The 19,358-nt window shown below is 47.2% G+C and overlaps 2 protein-coding genes across 11 annotated transcripts in view; one reads left to right on the top strand and one right to left on the bottom strand.

The window, feature by feature from the left end:
* Positions 1-19,358, bottom strand: part of TBC1D17 (TBC1 domain family member 17) — a 738,599-nt gene that overhangs the window by 408,640 nt on the left and 310,601 nt on the right. The window lies entirely within an intron of this gene.
* Positions 1-19,358, top strand: part of LOC144770585 (uncharacterized) — a 655,819-nt gene that overhangs the window by 607,374 nt on the left and 29,087 nt on the right. For all 10 annotated transcript variants that reach the window (XR_013598937.1, XR_013598934.1, XR_013598933.1 and 7 more), the window contains one exon: positions 546-577. Coding sequence is in view for 6 of the 10 variants with exons in the window: in XM_078655237.1 (XP_078511363.1) it covers positions 546-577 (32 nt within the window). In the remaining 4 variants the exon portion in view is untranslated. The remainder of the gene's footprint in view (positions 1-545; positions 578-19,358) is intronic.

The following is a 19,358-nucleotide window of genomic DNA, read 5'->3' as shown; positions in this document are numbered from 1 at the left end:
CCTCAAAGTCTGCCTGGTTATGGGAAGGGCTGATACAGGCATGATAATTCTATCAGTTGGCAAAGAAAGAGAATTACCAGTGATAAACCAGGAAATTGTTTTTAGGCTTACACGTTTGAGGCAACATGAGTCGGAGGCCTTTTCGTTCTGCACTGCTTCCAAAAAAGCTGGACTGAAGATATATTGTGCCTCTCTGGTGGTCTTTAGGGCAATTACCAAATCTTCAAGAGCTCAGGGCAGTTTCTGTCCTAACAGGGCAGCTCAGCTCCACTTCTCCCCAGGACCACAGAAACTAGGGTCCCCAGGAATCCAGATATGGCTTCAGCCTTAAAGGTTCTACTCCTGGTAATGTATCTGTTCTGGGCTTATGTACAACATCTTCTTGTTGTAAATAAAATGTACATGTTACTGGCACAAAGAGAGCCACTATTCATTCACATTTGAAAACCAGAGCTGAAAGTCTACGCAAAACAAATGTCACCTTTGTTCAAAGTTTAAAGCAGCTTTTCAATTAACGATACGCCCATTGTTATTCTTTGTTTCAGTTTACGTGCGCTTCAGGAACAGGGAACCAAAGGTAAGACCAGTTTGAGCTGTTCAAGGTGTTTTTCTAATTTAAGTCAACACAACACTGACAAAAGGTCCTCTCCACTGCCAGGAACATAGGAAGAGGGATGATATATGATTGTCACCAAGACAGGAGAAGAAAACACTTAGTACAGGAAGGGGCTGGAAGCCTGAACTCTCTCAAAAAAATTGTTTTAAATGGATATCTGAAATTACTTTTAGACGCAAGCATTAAAAAGGGGCCTAAGAAACCTTACTATGATGAATCAACATGATACATTCATAAGAACCTAGGGTTTGGATTACCATTGACCCTCCTGCCCAATGATGTGGCCATAAAGAAAGCTGCCTTCCACAAGAAGAGTTAAAGACCTGGCTTATAAATTGGTTAAAAAGAAGGGCACATCAGTTTATACAGAAGCACATTTAATTCCGAGAGATAAAATGGCTCCTGAACAGGAAGGACGATTTTTTGAGGCTCTCCAAAAAATCTTTCATCAATATAATAGCAAACAAGCATGTGCAATGCAATAGGTCTCGCAATTGCTAAATTTTGACCTATTGGCATTGTAAATGACAATGCCATTTATTTATGTGTTTAAAAAACACCGGCAAAAATAAAAATGCATTCTCATTTACAATACAAATAGGTCAAAGTTTCTAAAATGCGAGATCTATTGCATTGCAAATGCTCGTTTCTTTTCATTCCAAAGCTTTTTGACTGACAGTGCAGATTGAAACGATGCTACAGACATCGTTCAAAAAATTCTATTTTTGAACACTTTGGCTTTCTGTGTTTGAATGCCATTGGAACCGTTATAGGTGTTTTTTTCTGGAACCAGGCATTCTATATATTGTGGGGAAAAGTATGACCAGCAAAGCAAAGAAAAACGGTCTTGTCTTTGCAAAAGTTAGAGCTATTGGCATTTTAAATGACAACATTTGTATTTATGTGTTCGTTTTGAAAACAGATAAATCAATGGCATTGTCATTTACAATGCCAATAGCTTAATCTCTCGCAAATGCGAGACCTATTGCATTTGCTTTGCAACAGGTTGCGTATTTACGCGAGTTTGAGCTATTGACATTGCAAAGAATGCGGTTTATTTATGTTTCAAAAACCAAAACATAAATAAAATGTCTCTCACACTGCTGTCTCTCTCACACTGCTGTCTCTCCCACACTGCTGTCTCTCCCTAGAACACAAATATGCTGTCTCTCACTCTGCTGTCTCTCTCACACACACTGCTGTTTCTCACACACTGCTGTCTTTCTTTCACACAATGCTGTCTCTCACACTGCTGTCTCTCATACACACTGCTGTCTCTCTCACTGCAGGTGTGGGTTGTGGTATGTGGGTTTCTAGCTCAAATCTGGAGGATGGGCGCTGCTGCATTTCATGGGTATTTCTTTTTTTTTTTACATACTCCCCGGGGCATTAGTGGTAGTTTCAGAAGCTTTTGTTTTGGGGGGAGGGATGTTGGGGGTCAGATCTCAGCCCTAAGCCCCGACCCCTCTTTATGACCTTGTGCCCTCATGTCTCGTAAAGGCAAATGGCTTATGATTTTGTCCCTTTATAGATACATCTCCTATAAGATCCTCCCCCCCAAACCCTCTCCCCCATTGTGAAATGTATCTGCAAGTTGGCATGCCTGGGCAGTACTTTTGTGGCAGTCAATGGATCATTGCAAAAATGCAGTGTACAATTCATTAATTTTCTAGTCCGCTGCAGGCAGAAAGCAGATAATGCAAAAACTGAGATTTTGCACCTGATTCACATGTGCATACTACGGCTAAGAAAAAGAAAATAATTGCCCATGCAAACTGAGCCACACACACAGAGCCACACGCACAGAGCCACACACACACACACACAGAGCCACACACACAGAGCCACCCACACACACACACACACACACACAGAGAGACACACACAGAGCCACACACACACACAGAGACACACACACAAAGAGAGCCACGCACAGAGACACACACGCACACAGCCACACACGCACACAGCCACACACAGAGCCACACACACACACAGCGAGCCACACACACACACACACACACGCATTGAAAATGCAAAAGGTCTTGTCTTTAGTAAAGTTTAAGCAATTCTGTTTGTAATTAGGTGGCTTTTTAGTTTTGCTTTTATTTGTGTTTTTTAAAGTCCCATGTACATAACATGCATATGTGTGCATCTATGTATGTGTAAGCATGCATTATTATTGGTATTCATATAGAAATCAGATATTTATATGTTTATATATATATATATATACACATACATATATATATATATATATGCATATATCTACGCATATATATATATATATGCATGTTATGTCCACGAAAGTTTGAAAAACACTAATAAAGCTAAAGCTAAAAAGCCACCTGATTACAAACAGAATTGCTTTATGTGTAATAAAGATGAGACCTATGGCATTTTGTTCACTAGTGCCTTTAGGCAAAGAGTAAAGGGTTGGAGTAAGGTCAGGCTGTTTTTGCAGATTGAGTAGTAGAGAGTGAGTGGTCCTGTTGGGCAGGCTGTCAAATGAAACACAAAACACAGGCACGTATATGTACACAAAAAGCGGGTCACCCACTTCAAATCCCTCTATTCTTTATTGCGCTAATTAACTAATGAACAAAGTTTCAGGAAAGAGAAAGGTTCGAGCTGACGTCATTGCCTCATTCATTCACACCAGGCTACATTTCTGTGATGATATGTGTATGTATTCTTAGTAACTGGTCTTTTTGCGCACCCCAAATTTGGCTGTGATAGGATTTGTGGCACAGAATGTGCTATTCGCTCAGGATAAAACAATTTGGTGAAATGTGGAAGCTGGGGTTACAATGCAATTCAGAAAAGGGGGTGGTGATGAACAGAGTGTCTGAATTAAGCAGACCACTCTTACCCAGTCCAAAGATCAGGGCTTGATCCATCACCGTTATTTATCTCACTGCCCCATCCCAGCTCAGAACCTGGCTATATGCAAATTAGTCTGTCCCTGGCCCAGTGCATCATGGGAACAGGGCAGACCAAACTACCAAGCCAATTCTTCACCAGAAAGGAGACAAGCTACCGGGGACCGGTTTCTGGCATTTCAGCCTCTTCGGCCCGGCTTGCTTGAATCCTGATGGAGCAGTGAGAAAGGGACTCATGTCTGAGTATACCCTGCCACACCTGTAGTGGCCAAAAACGATTCAGAAAAGGGGGTGGTGATGAACAGAGTGTCTGAATTAAGCAGACCACTCTTACCCAGTCCAAAGATCAGGGCTTGATCCATCACCGTTATTTATCTCACTGCCCCATCCCAGCTCAGAACCTGGCTATATGCAAATTAGTCTGTCCCTGGCCCAGTGCATCATGGGAACAGGGCAGACCAAACTACCAAGCCAATTCTTCACCAGAAAGGAGACAAGCTACCGGGGACCGGTTTCTGGCATTTCAGCCTCTTCGGCCCGGCTTGCTTGAATCCTGATGGAGCAGTGAGAAAGGGACTCATGTCTGAGTATACCCTGCCACACCTGTAGTGGCCCAAAACGATTCAGAAAAGGGGGTGGTGATGAACAGAGTGTCTGAATTAAGCAGACCACTCTTACCCAGTCCAAAGATCAGGGCTTGATCCATCACCGTTATTTATCTCACTGCCCCATCCCAGCTCAGAACCTGGCTATATGCAAATTAGTCTGTCCCTGGCCCAGTGCATCATGGGAACAGGGCAGACCAAACTACCAAGCCAATTCTTCACCAGAAAGGAGACAAGCTACCGGGGACCGGTTTCTGGCATTTCAGCCTCTTCGGCCCGGCTTGCTTGAATCCTGATGGAGCAGTGAGAAAGGGACTCATGTCTGAGTATACCCTGCCACACCTGTAGTGGCCAAAACGATTCAGAAAAGGGGGTGGTGATGAACAGAGTGTCTGAATTAAGCAGACCACTCTTACCCAGTCCAAAGATCAGGGCTTGATCCATCACCGTTATTTATCTCACTGCCCCATCCCAGCTCAGAACCTGGCTATATGCAAATTAGTCTGTCCCTGGCCCAGTGCATCATGGGAACAGGGCAGACCAAACTACCAAGCCAATTCTTCACCAGAAAGGAGACAAGCTACCGGGGACCTGTTTCTGGCATTTCAGCCTCTTCGGCCCGGCTTGCTTGAATCCTGATGGAGCAGTGAGAAAGGGACTCATGTCTGAGTATACCCTGCCACACCTGTAGTGGCCAAAAACGATTCAGAAAAGGGGGTGGTGATGAACAGAGTGTCTGAATTAAGCAGACCACTCTTACCCAGTCCAAAGATCAGGGCTTGATCCATCACCGTTATTTATCTCACTGCCCCATCCCAGCTCAGAACCTGGCTATATGCAAATTAGTCTGTCCCTGGCCCAGTGCATCATGGGAACAGGGCAGACCAAACTACCAAGCCAATTCTTCACCAGAAAGGAGACAAGCTACCGGGGACCGGTTTCTGGCATTTCAGCCTCTTCGGCCCGGCTTGCTTGAATCCTGATGGAGCAGTGAGAAAGGGACTCATGTCTGAGTATACCCTGCCACACCTGTAGTGGCCAAAAACGATTCAGAAAAGGGGGTGGTGATGAACAGAGTGTCTGAATTAAGCAGACCACTCTTACCCAGTCCAAAGATCAGGGCTTGATCCATCACCGTTATTTATCTCACTGCCCCATCCCAGCTCAGAACCTGGCTATATGCAAATTAGTCTGTCCCTGGCCCAGTGCATCATGGGAACAGGGCAGACCAAACTACCAAGCCAATTCTTCACCAGAAAGGAGACAAGCTACCGGGGACCGGTTTCTGGCATTTCAGCCTCTTCGGCCCGGCTTGCTTGAATCCTGATGGAGCAGTGAGAAAGGGACTCATGTCTGAGTATACCCTGCCACACCTGTAGTGGCCAAAAACGATTCAGAAAAGGGGGGTGGTGATGAACAGAGTGTCTGAATTAAGCAGACCACTCTTACCCAGTCCAAAGATCAGGGCTTGATCCATCACCGTTATTTATCTCACTGCCCCATCCCAGCTCAGAGCCTGGCTATATGCAAATTAGTCTGTCCCTGGCCCAGTGCATCATGGGAACAGGGCAGACCAAACTACCAAGCCAATTCTTCACCAGAAAGGAGACAAGCTACCGGGGACCGGTTTCTGGCATTTCAGCCTCTTCGGCCCGGCTTGCTTGAATCCTGATGGAGCAGTGAGAAAGGGACTCATGTCTGAGTATACCCTGCCACACCTGTAGTGGCCAAAAACGATTCAGTAGTCTGGTCTGCCCTGTTCCCATGATGCACTGGGCCAGGGACAGACTAATTTGCATACAGCCAGGTTCTGAAACTGGGATGGTGCAATGAGCTAAAAAACGGTGTTGGATCTAGCCCTGATCTCTTGACTAGGTGAGAGTATTCTGCTTAATTCAGAGACTCTGTCCATCACCACCCCTTGTTGTAAATATAATAAATATTTTTGTCCACCCTAAGCGTGGAAGGGTATACTCAGATGTGAGTCCCTTGCTCATTGCACCATCAGGATTCAAGCAAGCCGGGCCGAAGACGGCTGAAATGCCAGAAACCGGTCCCCGGAAGCTTGTTTCCTTCCCAGTGTAAGAATTGGCTTTTGTAGTCTGGTCTGCCCTGTTCCCATGATGCACTGGGCCAGGGACAGACTAATTTGCATACAGCCAGGTTCTGAAACTGGGATGGTGCAATGAGCTAAAAAACGGTGTTGGATCTAGCCCTGATCTCTTGACTAGGTGAGAGTATTCTGCTTAATTCAGAGACTCTGTCCATCACCACCCCCTGTTGTAAATATAATAAATATTTTTGTCCACCCTAAGCGTGGAAGGGTATACTCAGATGTGAGTCCCTTGCTCATTGCACCATCAGGATTCAAGCAAGCCGGGCCGAAGACGGCTGAAATGCCAGAAACCGGTCCCCGGAAGCTTGTTTCCTTCCCAGTGTAAGAATTGGCTTTTGTAGTCTGGTCTGCCCTGTTCCCATGATGCACTGGGCCAGGGACAGACTAATTTGCATACAGCCAGGTTCTGAAACTGGGATGGTGCAATGAGCTAAAAAACGGTGTTGGATCTAGCCCTGATCTCTTGACTAGGTGAGAGTATTCTGCTTAATTCAGAGACTCTGTCCATCACCACCCCTTGTTGTAAATATAATGAATATTTTTGTCCACCCTAAGCGTGGAAGGGTATACTCAGATGTGAGTCCCTTGCTCATTGCACCATCAGGATTCAAGCAAGCCGGGCCGAAGACGGCTGAAATGCCAGAAACCGGTCCCCGGAAGCTTGTTTCCTTCCCAGTGTAAGAATTGGCTTTTGTAGTCTGGTCTGCCCTGTTCCCATGATGCACTGGGCCAGGGACAGACTAATTTGCATACAGCCAGGTTCTGAAACTGGGATGGTGCAATGAGCTAAAAAACGGTGTTGGATCTAGCCCTGATCTCTTGACTAGGTGAGAGTATTCTGCTTAATTCAGAGACTCTGTCCATCACCACCCCTTGTTGTAAATATAATAAATATTTTTGTCCACCCTAAGCGTGGAAGGGTATACTCAGATGTGAGTCCCTTGCTCATTGCACCATCAGGATTCAAGCAAGCCGGGCCGAAGATGGCTGAAATGCCAGAAACCGGTCCCCGGAAGCTTGTTTCCTTCCCAGTGTAAGAATTGGCTTTTGTAGTCTGGTGTGCCCTGTTCCCATGATGCACTGGGCCAGGGACAGACTAATTTGCATACAGCCAGGTTCTGAAACTGGGATGGTGCAATGAGCTAAAAAACGGTGTTGGATCTAGCCCTGATCTCTTGACTAGGTGAGAGTATTCTGCTTAATTCAGAGACTCTGTCCATCACCACCCCTTGTTGTAAATATAATAAATATTTTTGTCCACCCTAAGCGTGGAAGGGTATACTCAGATGTGAGTCCCTTGCTCATTGCACCATCAGGATTCAAGCAAGCCGGGCCGAAGACGGCTGAAATGCCAGAAACCGGTCCCCGGAAGCTTGTTTCCTTCCCAGTGTAAGAATTGGCTTTTGTAGTCTGGTCTGCCCTGTTCCCATGATGCACTGGGCCAGGGACAGACTAATTTGCATACAGCCAGGTTCTGAAACTGGGATGGTGCAATGAGCTAAAAAACGGTGTTGGATCTAGCCCTGATCTCTTGACTAGGTGAGAGTATTCTGCTTAATTCAGAGACTCTGTCCATCACCACCCCTTGTTGTGAATATAATAAATATTTTTGTCCACCCTAAGCGTGGAAGGGTATACTCAGATGTGAGTCCCTTGCTCATTGCACCATCAGGATTCAAGCAAGCCGGGCCGAAGACGGCTGAAATGCCAGAAACCGGTCCCCGGAAGCTTGTTTCCTTCCCAGTGTAAGAATTGGCTTTTGTAGTCTGGTCTGCCCTGTTCCCATGATGCACTGGGCCAGGGACAGACTAATTTGCATACAGCCAGGTTCTGAAACTGGGATGGTGCAATGAGCTAAAAAACGGTGTTGGATCTAGCCCTGATCTCTTGACTAGGTGAGAGTATTCTGCTTAATTCAGAGACTCTGTCCATCACCACCCCTTGTTGTAAATATAATAAATATTTTTGTCCACCCTAAGCGTGGAAGGGTATACTCAGATGTGAGTCCCTTGCTCATTGCACCATCAGGATTCAAGCAAGCCGGGCCGAAGACGGCTGAAATGCCAGAAACCGGTCCCCGGAAGCTTGTTTCCTTCCCAGTGTAAGAATTGGCTTTTGTAGTCTGGTCTGCCCTGTTCCCATGATGCACTGGGCCAGGGACAGACTAATTTGCATACAGCCAGGTTCTGAAACTGGGATGGTGCAATGAGCTAAAAAACGGTGTTGGATCTAGCCCTGATCTCTTGACTAGGTGAGAGTATTCTGCTTAATTCAGAGACTCTGTCCATCACCACCCCTTGTTGTAAATATAATAAATATTTTGGTCCACCCTAAGCGTGGAATGGTATACTCAGATGTGAGTCCCTTGCTCATTGCACCATCAGGATTCAAGCAAACCGGGCCGAAGACGGCTGAAATGCCAGAAACCGGTCCCCGGAAGCTTGTTTCCTTCCCAGTGTAAGAATTGGCTTTTGTAGTCTGGTCTGCCCTGTTCCCATGATGCACTGGGCCAGGGACAGACTAATTTGCATACAGCCAGGTTCTGAAACTGGGATGGTGCAATGAGCTAAAAAACGGTGTTGGATCTAGCCCTGATCTCTTGACTAGGTGAGAGTATTCTGCTTAATTCAGAGACTCTGTCCATCACCACCCCTTGTTGTAAATATAATAAATATTTTTGTCCACCCTAAGCGTGGAAGGGTATACTCAGATGTGAGTCCCTTGCTCATTGCACCATCAGGATTCAAGCAAGCCGGGCCGAAGACGGCTGAAATGCCAGAAACCGGTCCCCGGAAGCTTGTTTCCTTCCCAGTGTAAGAATTGGCTTTTGTAGTCTGGTCTGCCCTGTTCCCATGATGCACTGGGCCAGGGACAGACTAATTTGCATACAGCCAGGTTCTGAAACTGGGATGGTGCAATGAGCTAAAAAACGGTGTTGGATCTAGCCCTGATCTCTTGACTAGGTGAGAGTATTCTGCTTAATTCAGAGACTCTGTCCATCACCACCCCTTGTTGTAAATATAATAAATATTTTTGTCCACCCTAAGCGTGGAAGGGTATACTCAGATGTGAGTCCCTTGCTCATTGCACCATCAGGATTCAAGCAAGCCGGGCCGAAGACGGCTGAAATGCCAGAAACCGGTCCCCGGAAGCTTGTTTCCTTCCCAGTGTAAGAATTGGCTTTTGTAGTCTGGTCTGCCCTGTTCCCATGATGCACTGGGCCAGGGACAGACTCATTTGCATACAGCCAGGTTCTGAAACTGGGATGGTGCAATGAGCTAAAAAACGGTGTTGGATCTAGCCCTGATCTCTTGACTAGGTGAGAGTATTCTGCTTAATTCAGAGACTCTGTCCATCACCACCCCTTGTTGTAAATATAATAAATATTTTTGTCCACCCTAAGCGTGGAAGGGTATACTCAGATGTGAGTCCCTTGCTCATTGCACCATCAGGATTCAAGCAAGCCGGGCCGAAGACGGCTGAAATGCCAGAAACCGGTCCCCGGAAGCTTGTTTCCTTCCCAGTGTAAGAATTGGCTTTTGTAGTCTGGTCTGCCCTGTTCCCATGATGCACTGGGCCAGGGACAGACTAATTTGCATACAGCCAGGTTCTGAAACTGGGATGGTGCAATGAGCTAAAAAACGGTGTTGGATCTAGCCCTGATCTCTTGACTAGGTGAGAGTATTCTGCTTAATTCAGAGACTCTGTCCATCACCACCCCTTGTTGTAAATATAATAAAAGGGGTTACAATGCAGGCCTCTTGGTTCCAGGAACACTACCTCAGCCACGGTCGAGGGAATGTTCCCCAGACCTTGGTAGACCACCAGGATGTGTGTGTGCAGTCAGGGGACACACGCCCGAGACACTCTCCTCCTGTCCCTTGCGCCTCCCCCTTGGGTTGTGACACAGCTCTACATTTACAAACGAATCACCCAAACCAGCACTCCCTTCCTTGTCCTGCATTACAAACGCATCACCCCGAACCTGCACTCTCTTCGCATAACCCCCACCCTGCACGTCTATCCATATCACCCCAAAACTGCACTCTCCGTAGACCCTTCAGGGCGTGAGACTGTCTGGCAGGAAGCGCCTGGTTGTAAAGTAGTAGCGCTGCAACATATTTATGAGCTGTTAGGTCTAGAAACACAACCTTTCAGCAGAGAGTGCGGCCTCGGGGGCCTCTCAGCGCTAGGTGCCACCCTCCATAGCCTCTGGCCTCTCAGCGCTAGGTGCCAGCCTCCAGAGCCCCGGGGCTCTCAGTGCTAGGTGCCCCCTCCATAGCCTCGGGCCTCTCAGCGCTAGGTGCCACCCTCCAGAGCCCCGGACCTCTATGCCTCTCAGCGCTAGGTACCACCCTCCAGAGCCCCAGGCCCCTCAGTGCTAGCTGCCACTCTCCAGAGCTCTGGGCTCTGGGGCCTCTCAGCGCTAGGTGCCCCCCTCCAAAGTCCCTGGCCTCAGTGCCTCTCAGTGCTAGGTGCCACCCTCCATAGCCTCGGGCCTCTTAGCGCTTGGTGCCACCCTCCAGAGCCCCAGTCCTCTGTGCCTCTAAGGGCTAGGTGCCACCCTCCAGATCTCCAGGCCTCTGTGCCTCTCAGTGCTAGCTGCCACCCTCCAAAGCTCTGGGCCTCTCAGCGCTAGGTGCCACCCTCCAGAACTCTGTGCCTCTGGGGAGCTTCCTGTGACCCTACAAAGCTGCGGGCCTCTTTGCGCATGGAGCGACTCTCCGGAGCTTGGCCTCTTGTATCTACAACAGTTGGTTCCCTGAAGCTTGCTAGAGGAAGGCCTGCTGGTTTCTAGGAGTAAGCAGGGCCCGCGTCTGGATATCAGGAGTAGGCCATGTTTAAGTCAGGAGAGGGCCACAAAGCCTCGTAGTGGAAAAAGTGCAGTAAAACGGACACTACAGAGTCAAGCACATGGCACCTCTGTTCGCTCATAAAGTTTGCATTTGGCACACTGTATTGCCCTGTTTTGTGCGTTTTGCAATAGGAAAGAAGAGCCTGGCGCAGCACGTTGTCATTCTGATACCTTTTCTCACACGCTGGAATTACAATATAGACATGACATCCTTTCACGGCTCACTCACCTGCCTTGCAGGGGCCCCTGTGGGCTTGTGCCAGGCCCAGCTCCCCCTGGCTGTTCTGTGCCTCCCGGAGGTGGCAGCTGTTCCGGGGATGCACAGCACCTCCTTCTTGGCGCAGACGCAGCGTGGCCCCGGATACCTGCGACGAGGCTCTGCAGCTCTGGTGCTCGGCACACCAGGTCCCCGCCGCACAGGCCGTAGACTCGGTCAGCCCTGGGATTGGCATCGCAGAGCCAGCCTTCGGCCTTGGCGCACTCCCAGCAGCACCCGCAGCGGTCCCGCACCCTGCACGACGGGGGCAAGGCAGGGCAGAGCGCCTCCTGGCACGCCGGGCACTCCTCTGGCATCAAGATCTGGTTCTGCCATCCCTGGAAAGGCCACTGCCGGGAAAGGAGCAGCGAGCAGGGGAGCTTAAAACGAGGACAGGGGAGGAGAAAGCGGTTGTGTGACATAGCCTTTCTCTTCCCCCGACTTCCTTCTGCTGTAAAATGTTTCTAATCTTTAAGGCGGCAGGCCCCTTAAAGACAACAAATCTTTTACAGCAGAAGGAAGTCAAGGCTGCGCCCACTCCCTGCTGCCACCAACCACATTATAGCTGTCGATCGTTGCCCGACACGGTGGGGGATGAGTCCCAGCAGGACAAGCACTTTATTTCTGTAAAACAATTAAAATATTTTATTTTTAAGTTTTAGGTGTTATTTTCGAACTACAAAAAATATGCGGATCGACTCGCCATAGTTTGGCGGAGAAACCGACATTATGGGATTTTTTGAGTCAAGAGTACTCCTATCAGCAGAAGTACTTTCTTTCCATAAACAAAGAACAGATGCACAAAGGCCTAGATTTGATTTGTTGACACATTGCACAAAGATCTTGCAACAGTAACATAAACCCACTGAATTGCACAATACTTGAGTAAAGTGCTGGAAAGCTTCAAGAAAGGTCTGGCAAAGCATGCATGAAAATGTCAGGGCTACCTGAAGAACTATGTGTACTGCGCCCCTTTCAGCCCCCGCCTTCTCCCAGCAATCCTATCCGGCTGTATGCACGGGCCAGTGCCCCAGCATTTAAAGGGGCCCCTGGCCCACGCAGGTGGCTGCTTGTTTGACGTATCCAAGGCAATGGAACTGTTTTCAAGTACACAGCTGACCAAGGTCACAGTCGCCCAATGTGATTAAGCGTGAACTTCAGGGCATGAATCATTGGGGACGCGCTGCAAATAAACAATAACAGGCCAGAGCCCTCGAGGGACCCTCACTCACAATGAGCGCCTGCGTCAGTGGGGAATAGCACAGCAGGTGTGGTGGCACCAGGGCCCATGTGTGTGTGGGGGCCGCTACCCTGCGGCTCCTACCCTATTTGTAGCCAACAGATACCTCCCAGTTTCCTGCTACAAATTTCCAACACATTGCCTGAGCTCTGTTTTTTTTTTTATCGGGCAGCCTCCAGGAGAGCGGTGGTCGGACACTCGGAGGAAGCGCTGAGAGCCGGTAAGTGTAGCGCTGCGTGAGGCACAGCTCCGGGTCCAGGCACCACACGCCGAGCAGCAAGCACGGATGTTCCAGTATTTCCTCACTGTGTACTGACTGGGGGATGTGGAGCCCTTCCTGCCCCACCCGGGCAGGGTGCCAGCACCTCTCTGCACCACGCGCACCCCTCCGTCTGCCGGGAGGGGGTGTGCGCCGCGCCTGCTGCTATAGGGAGCTGTGATAAGGGGGCTCCCCTGGCGGGCATCACCTCACGCCAGGGCTCTTGCGCCTCCACCCAAGAGCTCATCTGCATTCCACCCCACCTCTTCCCAAAACAAGCTCCGGGTCACCTCCGGGAAGAGAGGAGACCTCCCCAGAGATCGGCGTCATCTATGTGTGCTTTAACAAAAATGTAAATGTGACCCGTGGAAGAGGCAAGGGATAGCGAGGTTCCGGGGCAAAAAGAATGAACACAGTAATAGGTGGAAGGAGCAAGCAACCAGGGCCGGACGGGGAACCAAAACCAGCCCTGCAACAAGCGCTTGCTAGGCAGCAGTGGCACCCACGCTTTACTTGAAACATTAAAAGTAAAGCGTGGGTGCCGCGATAATACCAAAGGTAAAGAAATAGATGTTTTTTCTATTTCTTTACTTTTGGTATAATCGTGGCACCCGCGCTTTTACTTTTAATGTTACAAGTAAAGCGTGGGTGCTGCGATTATAACAAAAGTAAAGAAATAGAAAAAACATCTATTTCTTTACTTTTGGTATAATCGCGGCACCCGCGCTTTACTTGTAACATTAAAAGTAAAAGCGCAGGTGCCGCGATTATAGCCAAAGTAGCTCGCCACGATGTGCTGCCTTCTCTTTCAGAGCCGACTTACTGCTGCAGTCAAAGGTTCCTTATCTTCTTTATGGGGCCATTTGTTTCGCCCCATAAAGAAGATAAGAAACCTTTTACCACAGGAGTAAGTCAAGGAACCTAGTCTGAAAAGGAAGGGGCTTAAAGAGAAAGAAGTACGTCACGGCGACCTCTTTTCCAGTGGCTGGCCACCGTTTAGCATGAACGGTGACGCCAGCCAATGGAAAAGAGGGGCAGGGCTTAACCTCACTAGTGAAACTCACTCTATGTCATTAAGTCTCGCCAGCGAGACTGCGCATGTGCGCAGTCTTACGCTAGTTGAGACCTAAAAATGTTGCCAGGCATGGACATTTCTAGTAATTGGTAATGGTACATAAGTGTGCTTTTACAAAAGGAGAATACAAGTCTGATTTAGCCAGATGAAGTAGGTACCATCACACGCCAGGCTAATTTTTAGGTCTCGTCTCTTTGAGACATTTAGTAAGTGGCACCAGAGGCTTTCGCAAGCGCGTGCACGTGCACCTCTGCCATCTGTGTTTATATTGCTGTAATCAGGCTCCTCTGCTCGCACTCCCCCCTCCTTTCTCCCCCTCCCTTTTCATCAGTTTCATTTGTGTCTTCTGTTGCTGTGAATGCTCCTGCTTCCACCAGGCACACACACCATCAGTCGTCAGTGCGAGCATTCACCAGGCACACACAGCACCAGCCGTCAGTGCACGCTTCCATCAGGCACACACACCACTAGCCGTCAGTGCACGCTTCCACCAGGCACACTTCCACCAGGCATACACACCACCATCCGTCAGTGCACGCTTCCACCAGGCACACACCACCAGCCGGCAGTGCACGCTTCCACTAGGCACACACCACCAGCAGTCAGTGCACGCTTCCACCAGGCACACACACCACCAGTGGTCAGTGCACGCTTCCACCAGGCACACACACCACCAGCAATCAGTGCACGCTTCCACTAGGCACACACACAGCCGTCAGTGCATGCTTCCACTAGGAACACACACCACCAGCCGTCAGTGCACGCTTCCACCAGGCACCACCACCACCAGGTGTCAGTGCACGCTTTTCCACCAGGCACAAACACCACCAGGCGTCAGCGCACGCTTTTCCACCAGGCACACACACCACCAGCCGTCAGTGCACGCTTCCACCAGGCACACACACCACCAGCCGGCAGTGCACGCTTTCACCAGGCACACACACCACCAGCCTGCAGGGCACGCTTCCACCAGTCACACACACCACCAGCCATCAGTGCACGCTTCCACCGGGCACACACACCACCAGCCGTCACTGCACGCTTCCACTAGGCACACACACCACCAGCCGTCAGTGCACGCGTTTTACCATGCACACACACCACCAGCCGTCAGTGCAGCAGGCAGGCTCTTCTCAAAGTTTCTTGGTAAATATGTGTTCGATGCCTGGGCGGGAGTGGGTCGAGTTTCCTTAAACCATGCTGAGTATGCAGGTGCAGTGCATGAACTCCTGTGTGAGTGAGTCATGCTGCCTGGAGCTCACTCACTCCACACTTGTAAATTGCGCCTTTTCCAGGCTTTTTCTCATTTGCAAAGTTCGGCGCATGGGTAGCCCCCACACCCTCCGGGAATGACTGCTTCCTACAACCAGAATGGAAACAACATTCAGAGCAATGAAAACAAGTTCATTTGATACAAAGAACTGTTAACAAAAAATATGTCCAGCTATTGTAGATCTGGCAACTTAAACAAAACAGCAACAAAAAACAAACAAGAATTGGCATAGCCAATAGGTCTCGCTTTTTGGACCCTATAAGTATTTAGTTATGCAGCAGAATATCCTTGGTGCAACAACACCAACTGTTGCATGGCTAAACACTTATAAGGTCCCAAATGCGAGACCTATTGGCTATGCCAATGCTTGTTGGATTTGCCTCTACCACTTCATGGCTTGTGAAGTTCTTGCAGATGGACGTTCTGCATCCCTCAAGACATTCATGCTGTTTTGTGGTAGGCAAAGTGGCCGTAATAGAGGTACCATGAAGTCAGATGGTCAAGCTCAGTCATAGAAAGTTGTGATATAGGATTTTACCATACATCTTGAATAGGTACATGTGGACTGCACAAAAAGCCTCATGTTATTGTTTGTGATAGGAAGGCCTATATTTCACCACACAAGGTCAATCTAGAGCCATTCGTATCATCCTTACCCTGAGTTGTTAGAGCCCAATAAGTCGAACTAGCAGAAAAGTGTGTAAACTTTTGTAAGGATAACAGAATGAAGTAGGGTCGATGCACAGCCAGTTAGATCCGTAGTTATGTGTATTATGCTACTTATATCTTCTAGAAAAATAGTAAAGGTGCTCCGTCAGGTGGCGCCGAGGGCCCCACGGCGTCAACAGATAGGTCAATGATGTGGAATTAGAGGGTCTCTAGTTCCATCCCTGTGCGGGCACACTACTTGTTGTCTTGATAACTGAATAAAGACTTCCAATCAGGAAAGTTTTCAAAACGATTATATTATGCTTTAGATCATCTTAATTTGATAGATTTTCCAAATGTTGTGATACATTCAAATTCATTGTAAGACATTATATTTCAGGCTGTCCTTCAAAACATATCCAATGCATTTCGGGCATTGATTGCATGCCCTTCGTCAGGGAAAAGACACTGTGAAAATAACATAGAAGCCTGTTAGTGTAAATACTAACAGAATCATTTGAACAATATACATTGTGTCAATACAAAGTGCATTATGATCAAGTTGTAGTTCATGCTGTTGGAGCATATATAACAATCAGTGACATGATGGTTCTGAACACGCTGAGTGGTCCTATACTTATGCCAGTTAAGTGGGTGTAGGGAAGGGGCTAAAGCGGAGAAACGGTGTGTCACTTACGTGCCTGTCTTACAGCAGTGAGTCGGGTTCTGAAAAAATAAATAAATAAACGGAACGTCATAAGAGCGGCCGTTTCACATATATGCCGTTAAGCGGTCCAGCTGCTCGAGTGAAAAGTTTAACAACTGACCTTAAGTTTGGAGAAACAAGTTAGAAAGCAGGCTGCTCGTCTTGGCGGGACGCCAGTGCAGCTGATTCTGCCCGCGTTTCCGTATGTGAAAAAAATTCGTGTCACGTGGTAGGGTTCATATAGTAAAAAGACTATGCGTTGTGTTACGTTCTGGTGCGGGTATATTTAACGGTCATACATGAAGTCTAAGGCTGCCAGAATGATATAAGATAAATATGAGGGCTCAGTAAATGCAAAAAGTGTAAAAAATAATGTTCAAATCCAAACGCGCATGTGGGAGATTCGAACTGGGGTAGGGAAGTGTAAAATGTAACAGTATTAACATGGTGTGCTAACGGATGTGAACAGATGTCGGGATTGCAGGAACAGAATATAAGCAAAGTGAAAAGGTGTCTAGATGTTTGGGAAACAGACACAGTATACACAGGTTACAGTCCATGGAGCAAATTATTAAAGATAACATGATAGTTCGATTCTTTCGTTGAGTCCCATCGGTTTTTGTGTGGACAATTTTTGGATCCAGAAATTCTCTCGTCTGAGGAGATACTTATTATTGTCTCTGCCTTCAAGTTTTCGTGCGGTTTCCAAAACTATATACTTAATTTGGGAAACATTATGTTGCTCTTCAACATAATGACATGATAGTGCTGACTTGACATTCTTAAGTCTAATGTTCGATTTGTGTTCTGTAAGACGTACTTTAATACGTCGTTCGGTCTTGCCTATATACATCTTACCACATGGGCATTTGATTCCGTATATCAGGTTACTGGTGTCACAGGTAGCATTTACTCGAAGTTTGATTGCATTACCTTGTCTTGGATGATGTATGATGTTCCCTTTGATGACGCTGTTGCAGTGTCCGCAGTTCAAGCAGGGTTTGGTACCCGAGAAGGTGGTTGGTGGCTGTGGTTTGCACTGTAGTATTTCCCCCAAATTCTTCGCTCTGGTATATGCGAATAGTGGTGGTTGCCTGAAGGATTGTTTGAAGTCAGGTTCCATATTCAATATCGGCCAATGCTTTAAGATAACATGTTTAAATTTGTTGCTGGCTGTTGAATATTTTGAAACGGCCACGATTCTGGTTTGCTCTGATTTAGATTTAGAGGTCAATAATTGCCGTCTGTCGATATTCTTGACTCTTGTTTTGGTTTCCTCCAGAAGGGTTTGTGGATAGCCTCTGTTAGTGAATTTGAGTGACATATCATCAAGGCTGGCATTTAGAGTTACAACGTCCAAGAAATTTACTGAAAGAAGCAGCCTTACTCAGCTCCAAACTCGACCACGAACTCCAAGTATTTCTAATGGAGTTAATGTGTTTCATTCTACACCACAGCTATTTCAAATCCAACCAAAAGTGGTACCAACAACTCACCGGGATGGCTATGGGCAATTCAGCCGCACCCGTGTATGCCAACATATTCATGGAGTGGTATGAACACCTGCACATACTCACTCAACCCACATGGATTAACAACGCAAGAATGATAGTCAAATACATAGATGACTACTTCATCATTTGTAACAACACAGAAGAATCCTTGCGCACAGAACTCACCAAACTTAATGACATTGATCCACGTATTCAACTAACCTGGAATATTTCTGACGTTTCAGTAAATTTCTTGGACGTTAAAATCACAGCTACGCCACAAGGTTTCATGACAGAACTCCATGTCAAACCAACTGACAGAAACAACATGCTTCTACATTCGAGTTTTCATGAACCTAACCTGATCTGGAATTTACCGTTTTCCCAAATGGCTCGAGTGAAAAGGATTACCTCCGACGTTGTAACTCTAAATGCCAGCCTTGATGATATGTCACTCAAATTCACTAACAGAGGGTATCCACAAACCCTTCTGGAGGAAACCAAAACAAGAGTCAAGAATATCGACAGACGGCAATTATTGACCTCTAAATCTAAATCAGAGCAAACCAGAATCGTGGCCGTTTCAAAATATTCAACAGCCAGCAACAAATTTAAACATGTTATCTTAAAGCATTGGCCGATATTGAATATGGAACCTGACTTCAAACAATCCTTCAGGCAACCACCACTATTCGCATATACCAGAGCGAAGAATTTGGGGGAAATACTACAGTGCAAACCACAGCCACCAACCACCTTCTCGGGTACCAAACCCTGCTTGAACTGCGGACACTGCAACAGCGTCATCAAAGGGAACATCATACATCATCCAAGACAAGGTAATGCAATCAAACTTCGAGTAAATGCTACCTGTGACACCAGTAACCTGATATACGGAATCAAATGCCCATGTGGTAAGATGTATATAGGCAAGACCGAACGACGTATTAAAGTACGTCTTACAGAACACAAATCGAACATTAGACTTAAGAATGTCAAGTCAGCACTATCATGTCATTATGTTGAAGAGCAACATAATGTTTCCCAAATTAAGTATATAGTTTTGGAAACCGCACGAAAACTTGAAGGCAGAGACAATAATAAGTATCTCCTCAGACGAGAGAATTTCTGGATCCAAAAATTGTCCACACAAAAACCGATGGGACTCAACGAAAGAATCGAACTATCATGTTATCTTTAATAATTTGCTCCATGGACTGTAACCTGTGTATACTGTGTCTGTTTCCCAAACATCTAGACACCTTTTCACTTTGCTTATATTCTGTTCCTGCAATCCCGACATCTGTTCACATCCGTTAGCACACCATGTTAAT

Source organism: Lissotriton helveticus, chromosome 7 (genome assembly GCF_964261635.1).
Source record: "Lissotriton helveticus chromosome 7, aLisHel1.1, whole genome shotgun sequence".
Lineage (NCBI taxonomy): Eukaryota > Metazoa > Chordata > Amphibia > Caudata > Salamandridae > Lissotriton > Lissotriton helveticus.
The sequence above is the reverse complement of the archived record's forward strand: the minus strand, read 5'-3'. Positions and strand labels throughout refer to the sequence as shown.